At 34.2% G+C, this 22,432-nt stretch overlaps 1 protein-coding gene across 1 annotated transcript in view; it reads right to left on the minus strand.

The window, feature by feature from the left end:
* The window catches only part of DNAH8 (dynein axonemal heavy chain 8), a 111,835-nt gene that overhangs the window by 7,664 nt on the left and 81,739 nt on the right, over positions 1-22,432 (minus strand). The window contains exons 69-87 of the mRNA XM_015857671.2: positions 22,069-22,236; positions 20,889-21,101; positions 20,159-20,296; positions 19,648-19,775; positions 18,401-18,572; positions 17,598-17,753; positions 16,645-16,800; positions 15,729-15,911; positions 15,184-15,289; positions 14,138-14,390; positions 13,845-14,035; positions 12,702-12,823; positions 10,973-11,088; positions 9,474-9,676; positions 8,484-8,557; positions 5,838-5,990; positions 3,342-3,497; positions 1,114-1,230; positions 339-440 (exon numbers count right to left, since the gene is read on the minus strand). Of these exons, the coding sequence (XP_015713157.1) occupies positions 339-440; positions 1,114-1,230; positions 3,342-3,497; positions 5,838-5,990; positions 8,484-8,557; positions 9,474-9,676; positions 10,973-11,088; positions 12,702-12,823; positions 13,845-14,035; positions 14,138-14,390; positions 15,184-15,289; positions 15,729-15,911; positions 16,645-16,800; positions 17,598-17,753; positions 18,401-18,572; positions 19,648-19,775; positions 20,159-20,296; positions 20,889-21,101; positions 22,069-22,236 (2,907 nt within the window). The remainder of the gene's footprint in view (positions 1-338; positions 441-1,113; positions 1,231-3,341; positions 3,498-5,837; positions 5,991-8,483; positions 8,558-9,473; positions 9,677-10,972; positions 11,089-12,701; positions 12,824-13,844; positions 14,036-14,137; positions 14,391-15,183; positions 15,290-15,728; positions 15,912-16,644; positions 16,801-17,597; positions 17,754-18,400; positions 18,573-19,647; positions 19,776-20,158; positions 20,297-20,888; positions 21,102-22,068; positions 22,237-22,432) is intronic.

Below are 22,432 nucleotides of genomic sequence, written 5' to 3' on the forward strand. Positions count from 1 at the left end.
TCAATTTTAGAGAATGAGTTCTTGCTTTAGCTAATACATCCTTTTTGTTTTCTTTTTTTTTTTCCCTTGAATATATAAGTAAATCATTAAGAGTTATATCTTTGAAGTTTGACTTCTTGTTCTATTATATCTTTTTAATGATTTCTACTACTCACTAAAGAGAAATCAAGAGGAAGAACCTCCCTGGCAAAGAACAATGTTATGAAAAATTCATTTTACTTTGAAGAGTCTTACAAGCTGGTGAAGAAGTGCATATGCACTAGAAAGACGGTCTTCTAATTTCTGCATAGGAACAACCAATAAAAATGACAAATAGCTGTATTTTCGAAGATTCTCACCCTTGCAAAGCAATTAAGAAGACGCTTATCAAAGTCATCTGTGACCCGGCCTCCATATTGCACTTCTCCAATCATGTAGCGTACTGTGGTCCATGATATTCCCTGCATGCAAGTAAAGCAAATCAAAGACTGTAGTTAAAACACATAAGAAATAGTAATTCAGATATAATCTGAAGCTCATCAGCTTCTAAAATGTAAGCTGAAAAGATTACACTTGGAACAAAAGATGATACTTGAATTCCAATGTGTTTTCTAAGCCTAGCTCTGTAATTTTAAACTAGAATTGGGCTTGATATTGCTTTAAGACACACATCTCATTATTTCTTGTGTGATTTGGAATCACCCTCAGATGCTATGGTCTCTTTTCTCTGTTTTTCCTTTGCAGTTTCTCATATTTCTTAATCAGCAAACTGATAGGATAGCAAGGAATGGCTATTCTACATTATTCCAGTGAAAAAGCAGAAGCCCAATTGGCAGACACAAAGTAGTCTGATTGAATGTCTCAAAACCTGAAGAACATTGGAGCCCCCTTTTCTAAACAGATATTGTATAGATTCGTTAATATTTTGCTTTATGGTACTGAAAAAACAAGATCAGGTTCTGAAGTTCTTATCTACTAATTTTTTTCAACGTGGAGGATAGTATAAAAAAAACCTGAACTTTGATCATTATTAGCTGTGCTGAAGGAATAAAGATTAGTAGAAACACAATGAAAAGCAATTAGAAGTGCTGCATAAAGCAATTAAATATATTGTATGCAACTTGTAGTATTCACCTTCTTGATGTCACATTCATCTAGGTGATTTTGTATAAACTGAACGCTGGCTGTAAAGTCTGCCGAGTTAAATTCATAGGGAATATTCCAACCCAAAGGCCCAAACTTTCGTCGTTCCTTAGGAATGCAATTAAAAACAGGTATGTTAATGGAATGTATTGTTTGGTTCATTGTTCAAGTTAAATTCAAGGAAAAAAAAAAAGTCTAACATCTATGTGCCTCAAACATATCAGTAGTTGACGATGTGGTATTGAGCCCCACCAAGGGGATAAAAACGTACAGAAGAATCAACAGAATCATTTATTTACTTTCAGTGCAAATTACTTTTACTAATCAGTGTATGAGTCATAGCTTTTATGTGTCTCAGGTCTATGTGGATGATCACGTTGTTCTGCTAAGGACGTGTGGTCTACCTTTTCAGCATACTCAACAATTCTCTCTGAACTCTATAATTTTATTTATTTATATGCATACCATCTACTAATGATAGCTGCAACTTTTCAGATTCTAAGTTGCCCCTTTTGTCTTCATTGGCTCAAAGTACCATTTCAACATGTCTTGAAATTAAAAAATTTATTTGCTTTACTCATGCTGCCATCACAGCAGTTTTCAATAGCGCTGTATATATTTGAATTTAATATTATAATGATAGGAGCAACAGAAAAATAATTTACTATAAAAGTGTGAGAATGTAATCTGCAACTCAGAGACGCTTTAAACATCTTAACACTATGAGATTTCACCCCAGTTACATCACTCCATCTATTTTTCCAGGATGCAAAAATAAATAAATAAAGAAATAAATAAATTACTCCACAAATAATTACTTTGTTGAATAGTGCTATTATTTGTTAAATGAATAAACAGTGTCATATTGATGTTCTAAAATTAATAAAGTTATAGTACACTTATTGGATTTCAAGCAACTGGGTGAACAATGACTTGGAAGTGCTGACATCATTAAGCAGAATTTAGCTACCTTAGCTACAATATTTGTAAAAAACTAGAAGGAGAAAGAAAAAGAAAATTTTATATATATATAAACATTTATATAAACATATATATATAACATATATATTAAAAAAACAACCACCAGACCTTTTACTTTTCCTATTTTTCCCAAAGCATATATATTTTTATTACAGATAAGACAGCACTAACCAATAATACCCTGCAGAAACATAAAATGATTTTCTGCCAAATTCTCTGAATTACTTCTTAAGCTATATTTATCGTGGCAGTCTTGTCAAGAAAGGATATCATATACTGGTCAGTTTAAAGCTAGAGAACTGTATATATTGTTTGCCGATCGACAATCTAGCAACAAATTTTCAGAGCAGATGGATAACGGAATAGTTTTGAAAGTATTGATGATTGTACAGACTTATGTCTTCTGTGTCTATAAGAACATTATAACCAGTAAACAGCACACATGACAACTTTTTCACTGTTTCTAATGGGTAGAAGGAGAAAAGTAATTCAGAATGCAATATTAATAGGGACCTTCTACAAAAGTCCTTACACCATATTTGCTGCACTGAAAATGCAAACTCAACAGAGCCTGAAGTTTTAATAGTGTTATAAAACTATTTTGATACTCTTGCTTAAAAAAAAGCTATATTCAGAGAAACCAAATTCTTGATAGATTTTGTGATCGCAAATATTATGTGTCATTAACATACCAAATACATATGCCATCTTGTTGCATTGATATTAGTATAGAAAATATCACATAAAAATAAATTAAAAACAAGACACTAAGTGACAGAATTTTATTTGGTATTAGCCATCTAGAAAGTAGAAAGCTAGTCTAAGCTGGGAATACAAACTACTTTTAAAATCTATGGGAAAAAATACTGATACCTCTGCAGAAAATCATTTACACCTTCACAGTGAGCTGCCTGATAAACTGATTTGCTGTTTTGAGGTGCTTATCTATGTCTATTACTGACAGCGAGTTTAGATGTTATCCCTTCTGTGACTAACTTGGACAGCTAAAATTACATGAAAGAAATCCTCATTCTAAACGTCTACAGCATGAAAATTGCATATACTTTAGAAGCCAATTAAAATAAGAAAGTATACTGAAATACAAATGATAGAAATTAAAGCTCCAGCTCTGCAACATGATGCTATAGTAAATATCAGAATGTGTGTTTTTTCTTAGGAAACACTGTTAAAGCAACTACATTTATCACGACTTAATTTTCAAATGTTCTAAGAAATACCTGCACAGTAGAATGCAGAAATGCTACGGTGTATAGCAAAGGTTTCCACATAGGCATATTGCTAACATCTAACAGATCCTGATTAATTCCAGAAAATGTTCTTTTTAAACCAGCACGTACACCCTGGGGAGGTTCGTTTGTGAACTTCAGAGAAACCTGTTTTGTAAAAAGATAAAAGAAACGTACTTATTTACTGAAACAGAAGCATCACACAAAAATGTCAAAGATATTAGTGAGAAATGAAATATGTAATGTCAGTAGTTGAATCACTGTAGATTCAGAATTGATACTGCTTTACTTTGTAGAAGTAAAGTTACATTATACTGCAAAAAACCTATGACATGCATTACTCTAAGATCCTGAACATGGATTTTCTGTTTATTTTGGTGAGAGCCATCACTGACCACAGATGCAAGAATTTTCATCAATAACTTGCGAGCAGTCGCCATGCTTTTCATTATGCACCATATGATCCTTTATCCCCAGTTCAAGGCCTGAATGTACTCTTCAGAGTAGACAGTAACCCTGCTGTATTTTTTTCCCAAGACTTGAAAGTAAATGCACAGTAACCTCACCTCTCCTCAGTTTGAGTCTTCTTGTTCTTGGAAGCTACTGTGGACTCTGTTGTTATGTCAGCAACAGTAAATTAGGAGATTGCCTGAGAACGTTCCTGGGCACTCCAGTCAGCAGTGCTGGAAGCCAAATCTGTGGCAGTAAAATGCCAAAGTTTTTGGCAATAGCCCCTAGGTTTCATGCAAACTGCCTAGTAGGAATGGTTTCTAGAAAACTTCAATTGTCAAACCATATCTGCAAATTATTTAAAGTGTGCTAGTTACCACAGGTTTCCATGTCAGAGAATGTTATATCTACCTACTACTCCTCTGCATCCTGCTGGTTAATGTTCATGGGCACACTTGAATCTGTTAGTTCGGACACAGACTGACTTTACCAGAATCTGATATACATTCCACAAGACACTTTCAAATGCTGGAGGGACTCAAATAAAAACAAAGCATTCGTCCGCTCCAGCAGTATGTGCCTGTCTGGCTGACTTGCATAACATCACAGCAAGTGCTGAAGTCATAGTAAATGTCAGGCTGTAGGGCAGCTGAATGCAAGCTGCTTCTACCTCTGAGAGAACTTTAAAAGACTGCATTAATGAATAGGTACTTCTAGCAGTTCTACTATCCCCATGCTTGTAATAAGTATTTTCGATTATTTTTAAGGACTGATTTTTCAACTTAGTTTCACAAATTCTTATCTCTGGACTACAGAGCCTAAGCAGGCTCTATACTTTTGCAGTGACCTATCTGCACATGAACACACTGAAGTTTTGGACTGAATGGGAACACTTGCTAACCAATATTTCCATATTTCAAGCGTTATCCTCCTTAGTGTTAAAAATTGTTTTATTAAAAAGCAAATGACTCTCTCCTTTTTTTCCAAAAATGTGATGACTTTTGATTTATCAGTTACTCATTTTCTGGTATCCTTGATATGATAAAGTCTTAACAGTTGATGCGTCACTATAGACTGCAAACATCACAGATTTGAGATAAATGCAGTGAAAATTATACTAGCAACCCTCATAATTCTCTATTCTGAAATTTAGCAGATCATGTATTTACATACCCTACTACTCATAAACTCATATATTTAGGATCTCATCTTCTGTTAAGAGCTATCTTCTATACATGGTGGCTGGTATTATAAATAATACATTTATTACTGGAGGCCCTCTCCTAAATTCAATCCAGAAAGGAATTTCCTCCTCCATTCTGCATGCCACCTGGAATCATATATATAAAGGCTAATGCTTCCCTTTGTACCCTAGGAATCAACATGCTATCTTTTTTTTTTTATTATTTATTTTTAGAAAATGGAAACTAATAAGAAGACTACCACTGCTTTAAAGAGGAGAGAGGTCTTTGAACACTGAAGAGTCAGCACAAATCTATTACACTAGATATTAACCAGCATTATTACCTGCTGCAAAAGTAACTGCACTTTGCTAGAGGTTAGGTCATTTTCCTGGTACTGATGAAAAAATGTCTCCTTAGGATCTACAGAACAACCATTTATGGTTTAGCCAAAAAAAGTCATCTACTTCTTGGTAGATGATCTTCTTTGAGCCATGCTGTTCTTGTGTGTTCTGTTCTCTCTCTGTTTTATTCCAGTCAGAGAAATCTAAAAGAGTCTAAGAGCAGTAACTGGCATTACTCTGTGCACAAAGCACTTGAGCAAAAAACTCAAACAAGTCAAGCCTGATTCAACTGTGTGTGTATAATGTGTACTGACTTAGTGTGAATTCACACATGCATAATGCATCTTTGAGAAAACTTCCTGTTACTGGTAGCTAACCTTCTTGTTTAGTGTCATTTGGATTGTAACATTCGTTTTTTTCATGCCCCTCTGCTCTTTATCTATTCCATTTCATTTTACAAACTTGAACAAATTAAATGGTACAAAGTGCCTGAACTAAACATTTGAACAAACCTGAAGCAGCGTAATTGGGAACTTAGGGTGTGGTTCAGTAGTTATCCAAACTCGAAATGAGTCATTCTGTATCTCAGCAGTAAGAACTGTCTCCAGTAGTTCATCCATGAAATCCAGCCCAAGATGACAATTCTGTAGTAGCACCCATCCACCCTAAATAGGAACACTGACTATTACTATATAAAATTATGACTGAGTAATTTGTAACATTAAGAACAACCATCTATGTTAGAATCAAATTTGGACTTGCATGCAATTTTTGAGTAATTTTTCTTCTGATCTGTTTCTAAACATGTATTATTGTTTGATTTGACACTAGCACAGTTAAAACAAACAAAAAAAGTTAGTGTAAAACTTACTTTCACATTCTATAAATTGATAATGATATAACAACTAGAGTCAAATGTTCTAAGTAAAGTATCAGTGCTACCTAGTGGCAAAAAGAAATAATTCCTATCCTCTTCCAGCAAAACACCAGTGAAAAGCAATCCTACCAGCAGATCCAATAGAATACAAATGAAAAATTAACAGCTAAAATCAAAAACTTAGATCTTAACATACACACACACAAACACCTGTATTTTTAATGACACAGTAAGCATAGAGAGGTGGCATCAAAACTCCAAAGTTTCTAACTTCAATTTGGCTATTGGCAGTGAGCATATTTTTACTAAATTCAACCTGCTGCATATTAATTTCATTCTAATTCAGCTCTCAATTACATCAAAGCTGTATTTTGGTTATTCTTTCTCTGTACTTCTGCTTATGAATTTAAATTCAATCAGCTTTTCTAGCATCACTTAAGAAGCCTGGTGCATCTGAAGCCAGATATTCAAACTGGACATTATTTAATCAGTTCTAAAAAGTGATGTGTGGATTTCATTACAGATTGTAATTTCACATCAGCAATTTTGTTCTAATCTATTTAGAGAGAGAGAAATAACATTTTCTACTGAATATTTAAAAAATATTTACAGTGAACTAATGACTACTAGAACAACGAAAACAAAATAAAGAAATATATATATATAAAAACAAACAAACAAACAAAAAAACCATCTACAACAGAGACCTTTTGAAGATTTTCTTTCTTTCTTTCATGAAGATAGAGCTTGTTTTTTTTGTGTTTTTTTTTGTTTTTTTAATCACTGTGTGCCATTTCCAAATGGATGAGTCTCAGTTCTTCAAAATTATCTATATGTAACACTGCACAGCAGCTTTAATCATATTATAGACCATTGGCAAGAGGCAGAAAAACCAACAGATGCTTGTCTCTATATTAACTGTTTTTTTATTTTTCTTTTCACATTTGATGTTCACATGTTCCTCTCCCTCTAAAATGTGTTTACCACCAAGGGATCTGGTTCAGAAATTAGTACTAGTAGCCCTACTGGAGTATTGTTCTGAGTACCCTTGTGCTTTCAACAGAGCTGGCACGGCTGCCCAGTTTTTCATCATTCCAAGAAGTTGATGGGATGAGACAGAGAGCCAAGGAATCTAATATATACCATTTATTGTGGAAGGTAAGCTTTAAATCACAGATCTCATTGGATTCATCTTGAATTGATTATCAAACTTTTCATGAATATTCCCACTGTAAGTATTAAAGAATATGACAGATACATAGTATGGCACCAATCAAAACTTTTACTGAACACAAGTCAGATCAGAATTCTTTAGGAGAATATTACGGGTATTATCTTCATGGTTCAAAAGGGACGAATAATTGATAATGGTCAGACGTTTCATTTATCAATGTAGTCCTTTTGGTCTTCAATTAATAAGTAACTTCTTCAGTTTTCAATGAGTACGGTATTTTAATCCTTAAAAATTCCTGATATTTTGGGTTTACAGGCAATTTGGCTATATATCTTCAGCTACAGCACTGTGCACAACACCTGTGCTCCAGCTCCAGTGTTCAGCTGACTGTGCTATTTCTACACTATAACATTCACATTGCATCCAGAGTTTCCAGTTACTATCTTTCCAGAGCTGCTCTCAAGTTTTTACTATATGAGAATATCATCTACCACAAAAAAAAATATATATATATATATATAGAAAAACAAACAAACAAACAAACAAGATGCTCCTGAGATGCAGAGCTACAGTGATTGACAAACAGAGAAAGAAAGAATCAAAAACAACAGCTGTGGAACAAGGGGCCTTGCCAATAGCACATATGCAAAAAAGAAAATCTGGAGAGCCTCAGCCTTCACCTTTATACTGTGTTTGCTTCAGACTCATCATTTTATCCTGTAGAATATTTGTAACTTCAGTGTAGCTGTCATAAGGAAGGAAAACAAAGACCAAACACAATCCCGGTCCAACAACAGGACAAAAGAAAATAAACAACAACAACAAATTTCCTTTGAACAAGAGGATTCTGAAAGCCTTTCAGGATAGAATTAGGATGCTATGTCCTTCTGCTCTCAGACAACAATGCAGCAAAAAGAAGGGAATAGGTTACCCCTGAAATGATGCTCAAAAATATGGCTGGCAGAAATATTCACTTGGACTCCACAGGTACACGAATATCCCACAGAGAAATGCTTTCAAGGCTCTGGTTCTCAGAGAGAATTGCATGCAAGAAGAGCTTTTCTGCTAGAGCGGCAAATGAATTAATATTACAGTGTTTTTTCTCACCTGTTGCATTGACATCTGTATGAGTTTGCGTGCATGGTATTCTTGTCCTTGACCCATGGAGATGGCCCTACATTCTGCAACAAATTTGACAATGATTAATGAACTAAAATTCTTGAAAAATGAATTCCTATTCAGTAGAAAAATGAGTGACATAAATACAACACAATTAAGTATGCTTACAAGAAAAAAATCCAAGTAGAATCCTTTCACTAGCTTTAAGTTTTTTTTAACACTGAAATACTGAAACATGAACATTAAAATATTCATCCTTAACATTTACAGTGTTGGCAGAAGTGAAATACTGTGCCTAAAGTTATTGTCAATGAGAATTTGAGCCAAACTGTAATTGAGTCACAGCTTACTTTGAAATATGTACCCAGATTTTTCTTTCAGTGTAGGAACCATGTAGATTAACAACATCCATAATTTAAAATCTAAATTACGAGCATCTTAGTGTGACCAGTGTCAACCATGTATGTATCTACATCCAGCTCAGTTTGTACACGCAATTTCCAGAATTTCCATACAATGTAAATACAAAGTCCAGAATATGCAAACGCAGATAAGATGTGTGGTTCTGGGTTCTTTTTTGTTTGGTTTTGTATTTTTAAACAAAGGAATCTTTTAAGAAGATTGCTGATTATTTCTTCACCTTCATTTTATAAATAAAAAGACAGTGTTGTCGTCATGCTAGAATCAGTAAAACATAAATACTGTCTTAGACTAAGAGGCAAAAAACATGATAACAGTTTATAAAAGAAGAACAGAAAACACTATTTTCCAACAGCGTGCAATATAGTATATGGCATACTGTATTTTATTTAATACTATATTATCACTAAGCTAATGGTTCATGAATGGCAATGGTGGTACAAATGAATTTTAAAAATCTTTTCAGAAAAAAAAAAAAAGGAAAAACAGAAGTGAAATTACTTGCGTTACTCTTCTATATATTAAAAGACTCGAGATAATGATTAATTAGTTTCCTACCCAATTTAAGCTTCCTAGCCAAGGAATCAATTTGAATCGTTGGATCAGATCCCATAGACAAGAAACAGATAAGAGGTGTTCGTGGGTCACTTTCCTTCCAAGTTTTTTTTAAATTCAGAATGACTGGTTCTGTATATTTCTCATCCAAGGAACTTGCAATGTATTTCCTGGCTTGGGAAAGAGTCCGGTCTGGACACCAAGATCTAGAAATAACATACAAATACATGAAAGTAAAAATTCATTCCCACTTCCTGTTGCAGAGAAATTTTATTTTAATCAAATAGAGATTTTTGCTTCATAACACACACATTCATATTTATATCTCCATGTCTCTACAATTATAAAGACATAAAGAGCTGGTAGTCTTCCCAGTACTTATGACTGGTCAGTACTTCACAATTGCTTACAATTTTGCCACAAGTAAATCATTTGCTCTGGAAATCTCTGCTCTGGGTACCTTTATCAAATAGGGGCACACTCCATTTTAAATAGAGCTTTTGTATGAGTGCACAAGTAGGGAAATATAAGATTGGTTTCACTCCTTAGTAAAATTCTACAGATCTTTCTGGGTCTGTTAGTCTTTCAGGACATTACTCTTGCAATGGATTGTCTTGGTGTTTGGGATGAGTCCTTATTGTTGCCAGGGAGAAAAGAAAACAAACCACTACTTTTAGACTTAATTATATGACTTCTATGCAAAACATCAACTTATAGTCTTCTTATTTACAGACACTACTCAATCTTCTGTGTGTATGGTATGTATCACAATAGCATTTCTTTCATCATATTTAGGTCTTTTTTACTGAACAGGCTGAATCCACTCCAAATGCATTTCATAGTCTAGTAATTAATGTTTTATGCAGAGTGTCTGATTTACTTCTTGCAGAATTTAGAAACTTTATGATGAGTGCAGATGAGAAAAGAACACAGGATCTATGTATAAGGCAGCTGTGGAGAAATCCTTTCCATCCCAAGTACTGTCACAGTAATCTTAGGTAATGAAATAATATCTTCTACACCACATTTTACACATGGGACTTTAGAATATCTGCTTTGCATTTTCACAAACACACATGTATACAGACATTAATGTTTCTAACTACATAAGATATTTAGAGAAAGAAAAGTGAGAAAAGGTTATTTTGAAAACTCTCTGATTGAGCCTCCAATTTCATTGGCTCTCTGGAGAAGGCTGCAAAGTGATCAGCAGTTTCCTTTTATCATGTCATAAAAACAGTCAGCAAGCTATTTTTAAGAAAAAATATTATTCAACTCTTCAGAGGAGAGCTCTGAAATGAGCAAGTTTAGTACTATGATATACTATGATATATAGTACTATGTGAATTAATAATAATACTCTGATACACCATTGAATTAACAATATCTAATATCACCAAAAAATTAATTACAATGATGCTATTATGACAATAGCATATCAATTTTCTGAGACACGTGCTGCAACAATGTATGTCATTTCCCAAATTTCTGAAGATGCTCACCTGATAAGTAAAAGTCTGTGGAAGGTGTCAAGTGAATCATATCCATCAGGGATAACTTCTTCCTCAGGAGCATCTTTATCATACCAATTTTTCCATGCCTTTTCGTTACTGGTTATCTAAATTTATTACGTTAATATATGCATAAATACATTTTAGCAGTAGTAAAATCATCTTGGAAATTTATTTTTAAATGATTTTTTTTTTTAGTATATTAGAATATATTACAACATTAACAGACTGTAGCACTTAAGACACACACCAGAATTACAATATTACAATTAGAAATGCTAGTATTAAGGTGCAGCTATTTAAAAATAAGTAACCCTAACACTAACCCTTACCCTAAACCTAGCCCTACAACAACCCTATCCCTACCCTACCCCTATGCCTAACCCTAACGATTCATGATCCTTGAGGTCCCTTCCAACCTCAGAATCACAGAATGGCCCAGGTTGGAAGGGACCTCAAGCGTCACGAATTCATGCATTAAGAGAGAATACCATGGTGCATTTCTTTTCTAGTATAGAATCCTTCTACTAATTACTGATACCACACCACAGAAATGCAAATAAGAGAAAAATCCTTTTTGTCCCATTACAGTATAGACAGCCAAAGAATCACAAATTTAAAAGTACAGACTCCTATTTGAAACCATGCCTGCCAACAAGGTAGAAAACCATTACAAACTACAAACTAAAAAGAAAAGATTTCAACTGATGAACATGACTAAATTTAAACATCTCGGTGATGTGCACAGTGTCATGCTTTTTGGATTGTAGCTCACTAACAACCCAGAGCAGAGACCTGACTAGGTTCCTCCAGCTTGCTCCAGACTCAACGTACTGCTTCAGTACACCCAGAAACAAAAATGTGGAGAAAAATGGCAGGTTAAGTATCCGAGTCATTCCTTGATATAGAGCTGGGGAACAGTTAAGACCACTTTCAGATACACCATTTAAGTGAAGACTCTGCATAACTTCAGGGCACTGAATACTGTCACAAATTCAACTCGTTTGACCACTGTTGTAACAGCATCAGTAAGAAGGCCTCAGTGATCAGACCAAAAGCCTGGCTAGCAGTATTTGGCAAGAAATGAAAGAGAAAGGCTTAGGGAGGATTCTAGCTACAATAATAATAATGATAATAATGATAATAAAAAGACAAGTTTAGCAAATAAATTAATAAACAACACAATCTTACATGTATATAAGATCATGTATATCGAACAGAAATAGTACTTTTATAGCTAGCATATCATAACTGAGTAATATTTTGACCTTGATCAGAAATGATTGTTTAAAAAGATAGCAAGCAGTTTATTTGTAAAATCTAACAGACTCAAGGCATAAAATATAATTAAACAAAAAAGCCTGAAACTCAAAAAAAAACTGAGATTTTTTTATATCTCTACTTTTTTTTTTTTTTTTACTTTTTTTTTTTTTTTTTTTTTTCCCCTTTCTGTCTCTCTCTAGCCTCTTTTGATTTATATGATCTTTGGCCCTGCTCTCATTCTACTTCAATTTTAATAACAAAAAAACCTGATAAAGAAAAAAATGCAGATAAAGAAATATATCCGTTTCCCACTATCTGACTGTTCATTTCAGTGCCTTTATTCTACGCCCTCTTTAGCTTTGTTCTTAACTACATTTTTCATGTGCATTTCCAATGTGAAGTGTGTTAGGAAAATTATGAAGGGAAACTGGTAATTAAAGTAATTAATAAGTATCACCTGATTCAAAATTTTTGCAAACTCTGGAAGTTTGCTCAGTTCCACTAAGTTTAGCCACATCATGTCAAGAATCCAGCGGAATGGTTTAGGTGGGCAAGCCTTTAGATCCAGTGCTGCACCTCCTGCAGGTAGAACCATTTGCATAAAATGTGTGTATAGTTAACCTATGCACATAAGCTGTAATTATTTAAATACTTTCTAATTATACACACATACTCATCAACATACATATGTAAGTATACATTCCCTTTCAATTCAAATGTTCACACTTCTACAAACTATTTGTCATTATTCCATAGATTATGAAGCATTTTAACAAGGATCATTTTTTATTCTTCATGCCCTTCTTCTCCAAATTCTCCATGAAAGACATACACAGAAATTTAATCAGAAAAGCAGGAAAGAGAAGAACAGAAAATGTGTTATCACTTCGGTGTCATTTTGTGCAATGGAAGAATTTCTCATAATCAAATAACTTGTGGTGAACATAGGTGGGAAATGGCTTTCCTTGTTCCAGATTAAAAAATTGCTAAAATTATTCCTGTATTTTGTTACAGATTTTAATAAATAAAAGAAGGATAACCATCCAATTTCTGCATCAGATGTTAAGGTATATCTTCCTCCAGCAAAACAAGAATCTATGAGCTGAGAAGAAAGAAATATGGTTCCTTATGTAAAGCTTTACTAAAGCTGACAGTTTGTTGTGAAAGCATTTCTAAGTGTACCCTGCCTGCCATCAGTGGTAAAGCAGTGTCTGGATACTACTCTCAGAAGATAAAGTCCCTATGACAAACTGGAAAGCAAAACAGAATATGAATGCAATCCTTTTTTCTATCCATTTTATTCAGTAAGGGTAGATAATGATGTTAAAAAGAAATACATTCACTACTTTGACACTAGACATTTGCAAAATTCATTTGAACATAAGAAGATTCAAGCAGGTTTTTTACGGATCTCTTCATAAGCAATTGTGGTCAAGTTTTTCAGCAGTCGTAAATTCATAAAGACAGTGCCTGATCCCACAGAAGTATTGGCAGAAAACATGAAGCAAAAATAAAATAAAATGAAATCATATCTTGAAATGGTATAAGAGTTTTAAAGATTGAAATTACCTCTACATAACACATAATTTTTTAAACTCACCTCTAATGAATGTCTGGAACTCTGTGTTTTTCACATGTTCTCTCTGAAGATCAATTTTCAGCGTCAGGAGAAGGGTAAAAAGGAACTTGTGGTTTTCATATAAGCCTCTAACAGAATATGTGAAAATTTCATAGGTAAGGTACTCAATAATATTTGATATTCTTTTATGGGATACAGGAGATTTCTCAGATCTGAATCATGAAAACAAAAGAACAAGAAAAACATTTTAATAAAAACAAACACATGGGAAACACATGGGAAAGACACACACTGGCATAGTAGAAATTTCCTACCTGGCCATGGATTGGTCAAATAACTTTAAGAACTGAGCCAGTGAAGTCTGATACATATTATTGACCATGCTCATTTCTGTAATAAGAAAATAAAGAATGCTCCCACGTGTAGCAGCGGGTCGATAATCCTCCTGAGCATTGTTAATTTTCACTTCAGTTTCTGCTGCCACGGTCAACTTTTTAGTTACTTCGGAAGCTGTTTGTTTAGTTATTTGCAGAACTCCAATCAGGGATTCATCATCTACCAGTGAGCCTAAAAAGTGAAATATCAGATATTTAGTCACTTTCTGTCACTTCAAAATTGTAAAAACAAAAATGAATTATTCACACCAAATGGAAATGATTTTCTGAATTGCAGAAAACACTTTAAAACAGAGACAAAACAGATGAAAAAAATATTTAAAAATATTTTAAATAAATTGAGGGCACTGAACATAATGCATGCAATTTGTGTCAATTTGAATGTGTCAGTACAAAATGTTTCCCGGCACATACAAGAGATGTCAACTCTCTGCAGTGCATAAAATACAGCATTCATGCACCATTACTTAATTGTTTTTAAAATTTGTTGATTGTTCACTCCAAAAGAGTCTTAAAAGCACTGGTCACATAATAGCATTCAAATGTATTTTCATTTACTAGAAGCTACCACCTTTGTTTTCCTACTGATGATAAAGAATTTGATCATGTGCAGGTTCCTAAAATGATCCAAAGGTTTTCACATCAGTAATGTTTTATGTAGCCCATTTAACTCTGCAGTTTTTAATGGTTTAAGGTTTTGCCCATGATCAGATTCTATATCTCATCACAATAAATAGCTTTATTTTGCAAAAATTGTTTAGGTGCTTAAAAACACCTAGTATCTGAAATGGATATATAACGGCATGCTATTCCACCAAGTTTCACATCCTTCAGATCTCTGTCTTTACAAGTTCATTCATTACATTTGGGGTGAACAAGTCAGTTCCTGTATAGTATGTTCCAAAAGTTCAGCAGCTTAATTAGCCTTATAAAATCCCTACTTATTTTACAGTTTGATACAGAACCTTTGGTTGCACTTAGTTTGTATAGAAGATTGTCTTCCAGTTCTTGCATCTTTCTTTTATTAATAGCTACGTCTTCCATGAGTTTAATTCGTTCTGCCTCCAGTTCCTAATATTAAAAAAAAAAAACAAAGAAAATGGCATGACTCTTGATAGACTGCAGAGATGAGTCATACTTGAAATCTAAGTGCTGATTTTTCAAGTTCATGGAAAGTGCATTTTATTTTTTCTGCTGTATGGAACATGTTATTGTAACTTTTTTTGTTGTTGTTGTTGCAGTGTTTCTTCAGTCTGAAGTATCTTAAGAATGTCAGTTGCTTGTGCTTAATATTATGTCATACTAACAACCATCTGAAGAAAATCACCCATGCTTTCCTTTTTTTTAATCTTTAATTTCTTTTTTTTTGTTTTTAGAAATTTTTTTATTGAGTCTACACAAAATTTTACATTTTTTGTTCTTTTTTTCTTCACTTAAACATTTCTTTTTCATATATACTAAAACTGATAAAAATTAAGCAGCACTATGGTTTATGTGCACCTAACATTACCTGTTTTTCAGTAAGAATTACTCTTCTCAGTAACTGATTCTCAAGTCCTTTCATTGTAACAGTAAAATCAATAATTGATGTTTTTGCATTAATTTCAGGTGTGAAAGCAGGATTGGGTAGCTTCGTAGTGATGTACAGTCTAAAGGAACTCATTACTTCAACTTCCTTATCACCAACTTTCACCTGTAAGTAAGTCAGAATCATATTGACAAAATGAATAATTTTATCAGTTACCATCTGCAATCATTTCTAAAATCTATCTCATACAGTTAAAGAAAGTAGTTTGGAAAAAAAAAACAAACCAAAAAACTATACAGCATGTACAGTCCTTTTATTTCAGAATATGTGAAAAGAGGATGTGTTTAGAATTTGACAGTGGTTTATTTATCTAAATGAAAGTCAGATACCTGCATTATTTTTCAAGGTTGGGAGTATATTTAATACTGTTATTAAAGTTTCAAATTTGGGGCTTGTTTCATTAGAAAATATTTCTTTTCCAGATAAAATATTCTTGTCTGCTGTCACTACCACCAATACACACAACAGAGACAGCTTTTCAAATCTATATAATTCTATTCCATGGTATAAAATGAAACTGCTTGAAAATGAATAGGAAGTATTGTAAGCCTATTGTAATAGGTTCTTGCTTGGAAATTTCAGAATTAACTGCAGTAGTTAAATTCTAGATTCATTAGTTGATTACTCCACTGAGACTGTCTATTTTTGAGTTTAGTTTGATTCTGCAACATTGCCCTCCTGAGTAGAAAGTTTACCTGGTTCAGCAAAGATTTGCAATAAACAGAAAAACAGAAAAACAAACAAATGAATATATATATATAAATATATATATATAAGTGTGTATATATATATGTATATATATATAATTATATAAATTATATAAGATTCAATTACTAACCTTAAAAGAACTTCCAGATTTTATGAAATTCTTTTCTAATACATTATCAAGTACTGGATCCAACTCTTCACCTATATCTTCAATCACAAGTGATCGTCCCAGTGAAAGACTATCTTCTAGATGTGTACGGAAATATTTGTGATTCAATGTTGTTACCTTAAAAAGTAAATTATAAACTGATATAAGGACAAAAGCATTTATTCAAAGACGTACATGAAAACCATAGATCTCATTAGAAAAATTGTTCTGTTTTTGTTACTGAAATTTTAAAGGTGGTAACAAATTGGCTTTGCAGCAATTCCTGCAAAAAGGAATACTTGTGTACACAAATCAATGTATCATAAAAACTCAAGGTGAAAAATTGGCTCTAATTCTTCAAAACTTCACTATCAAAGCAGAAGCAAAACTGGCACAGCTTACTGGGAGATTAAAATGTTATGAGTATTTTTGAAATCAGAGATGCCTAACTTTTAATTTTCTATTCAATGTCCTTAGAAAAAATATTCACTAATTTTATCTTTTTAATGTTGAGCAACTCTTATTCACTGGTAGAATATTATGAACTCAGATATTTGAGATAGCACAAAAATGGACTTGTAACATATGAAATCACCTTAAAAATACTAATTTAAAAAACATACTACTTTGTATTGCTTTCTAGATTTTAGTTTTCATAAAGCTCTCATATACATTTCAAGATTTTCTCTATGGCTATGAAATAGGGCAACAGCTTCATGTAAAAAGATCCAGAAGTCCTGATGGATGAGATGAGCGTGAACCAGTAGCTTTCTTTTCCAGTGAAGGCCAACAGCATTCTGAGCTGTATTAGGAAGGGTCTCACAGGCAGGTTGAGCAGAGTGATCCTTCGTTACTGAACACACAAATGTGGACAAGTCCAGATCTAGTCAATAACATTAAAAGAAAGAGCATTTTGTTTTAAAAACACTGCTCACCTGTAATTCATTATCCTCTTCTTTCTTTTTAATCCATGTTTTCCCTTGAGTTTGTGGGTCTATCAAAAGGGGATATCTAGATGCCTTAGTGACAATTATACCATTCTGAATTGAGAGGTCATCTCCAGGCAGTCCTTGGAGATTCCACTCGCTAATCTACAGAATATTAAAATAAATAAATAAATAAACAAACATTTGGAATAAAATCTCAAACTATTATCATTCAGATAAGATTGTCCTCAATGACAAAATGATGACTTAAAGAACTAGAAGTTGGTAAGTCAACCTGGTAGCCAAGTTAAACATTGGGATTGATGTAGAGAAAACTAGACAAAGAGAATTTTGGGTTTAGTATTTGCTGAAGAGTACTTAGAAATTCTGGAAAGACATTGCCCGCTGTTTGATTTCAGTGAAAATATTGTATATATTCTTTGTTAAATGTTCTCTTTAATATAAAATCTATTTTTCTGCCAAGACCCAGATGACATGGAGAACTAATAACAGTCAACAAGCAATATTTTCTTAGTAGATACAAATTTTGTAGTTCTGGTGACAGATTCTCAAAGCAATAAAGTTGAAACTGCACTCTCATTGGTTATTATCTAATTGCATAATACATGACTTGTTCATCTGCTAGTATCTAAGCATTCCTCACTGCTTATGTCTGTAATGGAAATTGCCACAAAAACAGAACTACACTGCACAGAATTATCGTCCTGTTCCAGTTAAGCATTATGATGGCTAACACCAAAAGAACATGCTCATTCAGGATAAAGGAAGTCCACTGATTACAAAGAACTTACAGTTGGTGGATCTACCAGCATAGAAATCAAGTTCAAGTTTTCAGTAAAGGGAATTTTATGGGCTCTCATCTCCACTTCCCATAAATCTTTAAGTAAAAGGTTCCTGAAAATTTGATTGAAAGGTCCGCAGTATGACAGGAAACCTGTGCAAAGCAGTATATCTCCCACAAGTCTAGGAAAAAGAAAAGAAAAATAAAAAAAGGTGATGCACAATTTCCTCTTGCCTCTTTCCATTGCCTCTAGTTCTATCACTGTCTACACGAGAGAAAAGGCCGACCTCTAGCTCACTACAACCTTCCTTCAGGAAGTTATAGAGAGCAATAAGGTCTCCCCTGAGCCTCCTCTTCTCCAGGCTGAACAATCCCAGCTCCCTCAGCCGCTTCTCATAAGGCCTGTGCTCCAGGCCCCTCACCAGCTTCGTAGCCCTCCTCTGAACACATTCCAGGGCCTCAATGTCTTTCTTGCAAAGGGGCCCAAAACTGAACACAGTACTCGAGGTGCGGCCTCACCAGTGCCGAGTACAGGGGGACAATTACCTCCCTGTTCCTGCTAGTAACACTGTTTTTGATGCAAGCCAGGATGCCCTTGGCCTTCTTGGCCACCCAGGCACACTGTTGGCTCAAGTTCAGCCAAGCATCAATCAGTATCCCCAGGTCCTCCAGCCACTCCGCCCCAAGCCTATAGCGCTGCCTGGGGTTGTTGTGGCTGAAATGCAGGACTCGGCATTTGGTCCTGTTGAACCTCATCCCATTGGCTTCAGCCCAGCTCTCCAGCCTGTCCAGATCCCTCTGTAGAGCCTCGATACCCCCAGGCAGATCCACACTCCCAGACAATTTGGTGTCATCTGTGAACTTAATGAGGGTGCACTCAATGCCCTCATCCAGGTCATCAATAAAGATATTGAAGAGGGCAGGCCCCAGCACTGACCCCTAGGGAGCCCCACTCATGACCGGTTGCCAGTTGGATTTAACTCCATTCACCACCACTTTCTGAGCCCAGCCCTCCAGCCAGCTCTTTACCCAGCCATAAATACATAAATACAGCCATAAAAACAAGCACTCTGTTAGTCACAATTAATTATAGGAGGAAAAGTCAAATTTCAGGACAGTTCACCTAATTGTTTAATCATATTAAGATTTCAAGGAGGAAAATGAAGTATAACTACTAAAGTTCTTCAATTGTTTGCTAGCTCTGCATTATAGATAATTTGTTGTTGTTTTTTTTTTTTTTCCTGATGACTTTAATACCTGTTAATCTGAGATTTAAATTCTTTCCTTTTCTCAGTCCACCTCGATTTCTCTCCACTCAGTCCTTGTATAAGTGCAGAGGCTGCTTGCATCTTTCTTCTGCATGTTTCTGCATCATTCATTAAGTCCTAAAAATGAAAGAATATCCTGCTTCATTCAGTAATAAAATGGAAAAAATCTTCAATAGTTTCATATCTATCTATCTATCTATCTATCTATCTATCTATCTATCTATCTATCTATCTATATGTATGCACTCATCCTCTTATTATGGTTAACTTAAGTATTTAGAGGTCATACCAAAGAGCTGCATGCACAATTATTGTCTAATATGCTCTTATTCACAGGAAGAAGGAAATACAAGATAGCACAGATTTAATATTTTTTTTTTCTTACATGAACATCATGCATGTAACTCTAGGTAGTGGGCTCTAAATGGATTTCTGTATCAATTCCTGTTTACATAAGTTTTTAAGTAAGCAATTTTATAACAGAAATACTTGTATCTCACCATTTTCTCCTTCATTGCTGCATCAAACTTTGCCTGTACTTTATCCAGTTCAGCTTGCTTTTCATCCAATTGCTCTTGAGCCTGTGCTAATTCTGCATTAGCTACTTTCAGACGGGCTTCCTGTTTTGCCAAGTTAGCCTGCAAGGAGAAGGAATATTAGAACAGTGGTATGAAATTTGAATGTATTTTGATGAATTATTTTCAGCCTGCTGAATTGGAACTCAGCAGTCAATAGTATAATGAAATATTTTATATTAATATTTATACAAATACTATTTCCTGTGTCACATATATAATGTAGATACTACTTTTATGTTGAACTCAAGGTTATGTTGAACTCAACTGTTATAAAAAACAGTTTCCATTCAAAAGTTTAACACCATGTAAAAGAAAATGCATGGTAAAGTAAAAATTACTCCTAAAATGTTTTTCTTTTTGATTCCTACTGTTGGAAGTTAAGTCCTTTATTGAGGAAAGCTCCAAAACTCTTTAAAATGCCAACATTTAGGCAAGATATCAGCTGGGTTTTTTTTTCTGTTCCCATCATCCTTAGCTGCTACATTCTAGAGGTAATTAAGTCAGAATAAATTTATTTACACATACATATGTATATGTGTGTGTACACACATAAATAAATAAATAAATAAATAAATAAATATAAGATCCCACTATAATTGAAGTAAATGAAGTTAAATTACACAGAAAGCAAAATAATGAGGTAATTAGTTACCTTAAGCGGCAAGACATCCCTGTTAACACCATAAAATACTGCCATGGCTTGTGTCCAAGAGAGGAGTCCTGCCACATTGCCACACACTTTTTTGCCACTCTCCAGTGTATAGTCTTCCATGTGAAAGTAAGGCTGGAGTAATTCTACTGTCTCTTCATTGATTGTATCCTTAGGAAACTGCTGTAAACTCTGCAGGAATGGCCCACTCATAAGCTGCAGTAATAAAATTTTTTAAAAAGCAACATGAGGTATTTATTAGCACCTCACTCACTTTCTGTCTGAAAGGCTGTTCATTAATGAGTATGTTTAGAACATTTTAAATTTAAAGAACTGCAGAAGACATGGGGAAAAAGTGTTCTGAGAGAATTCCAAAGACAGTCCCAAGAACTTGGGCCAGGAATACTGAAATACAATATAGGAAAAAACCTCTTAATCTCTTAATTATATAGTTTTTCAAACAATCATGATGTTTGGGAAAAACAACAACAACAACAAAAAACCAAACAACCAGTCTAAATGTAAATGTAAATCAGCAAAGAGAAAGAGGATGTTTAAGATTTCTAGTACTTCATATATGGCAATTGTGTGAGAAACTGTTGATCACAGTCTGAACCGCTGATTAACCATCTGAGGCAAGTGATGAGTCAGCCAGGAGAGCACAGGTGAAGGTAATTCAGCTGTGCACCTGTTAGGGGTGGAGCTTGGCTCCACCTCCCCTAGATCCCATTTAAGGGCTGACCACCACTATGGTAGCATCTCTTTCTGGAGATTGCTCCTGTGTGGAGTTTATGGTGAGCTTTTATCATTGAGCCTCTTTCTATTACATAACCTTTGTTTATCCATCAACTTTATAAACTGTACATTTGTAACTATACAGCAACATACAAAGAGCAGCAGATAATCACGTCCTAGGTGAACAATAGAAAGAAATTCCGCCATCAAGAATTCTTTTCCAGGTATTACATGTGGAACTGGACCAGCTAAATTCTCTGAGTAATTCACCTACAACTTGTAGTAGCCTTCTTATGCTATATTAATCTTAAAACCAAGATTGCATTTTCACAATCTTCTATCCTACTTTGAGCAAACAGCATTATAAATTCCCTGTTATTCAAGCTGCTATTTCTGACTTTTCTAACATTTATAACTTTTTCTAATATTTTTAGAAAACTCAACTTACTTTTAATGATTCTCCCCATGATGGTTTGCAGCAAGGCTTTTCTGGATCCATGGTAACTGGATCTAATTGCTTTTGGAATAGTATCAGACAGCAGTCCATAATCCTCATAATTAGATGAGGAGGTTTTGCCAGTTTTCTAACAGTAGCGATATCCACTGGTTTGATTGTCTGTTTGAAGAAAAAAAAACAAAAAAACACTGCTGTCTTGTTACCATCATTCTATTTTCCTATTCAGTATCTTATCAGTATCTTATCAGTATTTTAATGTTTGTTTCACATACTTCAGTCTGAAGTAAGCTGGATAGAGAACACATGCACAAAAATGACTCACTGGTTTACTTTATTAATAGTTTCATGACACCTT

Source organism: Coturnix japonica, chromosome 3, assembly GCF_001577835.2.
Source record: "Coturnix japonica isolate 7356 chromosome 3, Coturnix japonica 2.1, whole genome shotgun sequence".
NCBI classification, from domain to species: Eukaryota; Metazoa; Chordata; class Aves; order Galliformes; family Phasianidae; genus Coturnix; species Coturnix japonica.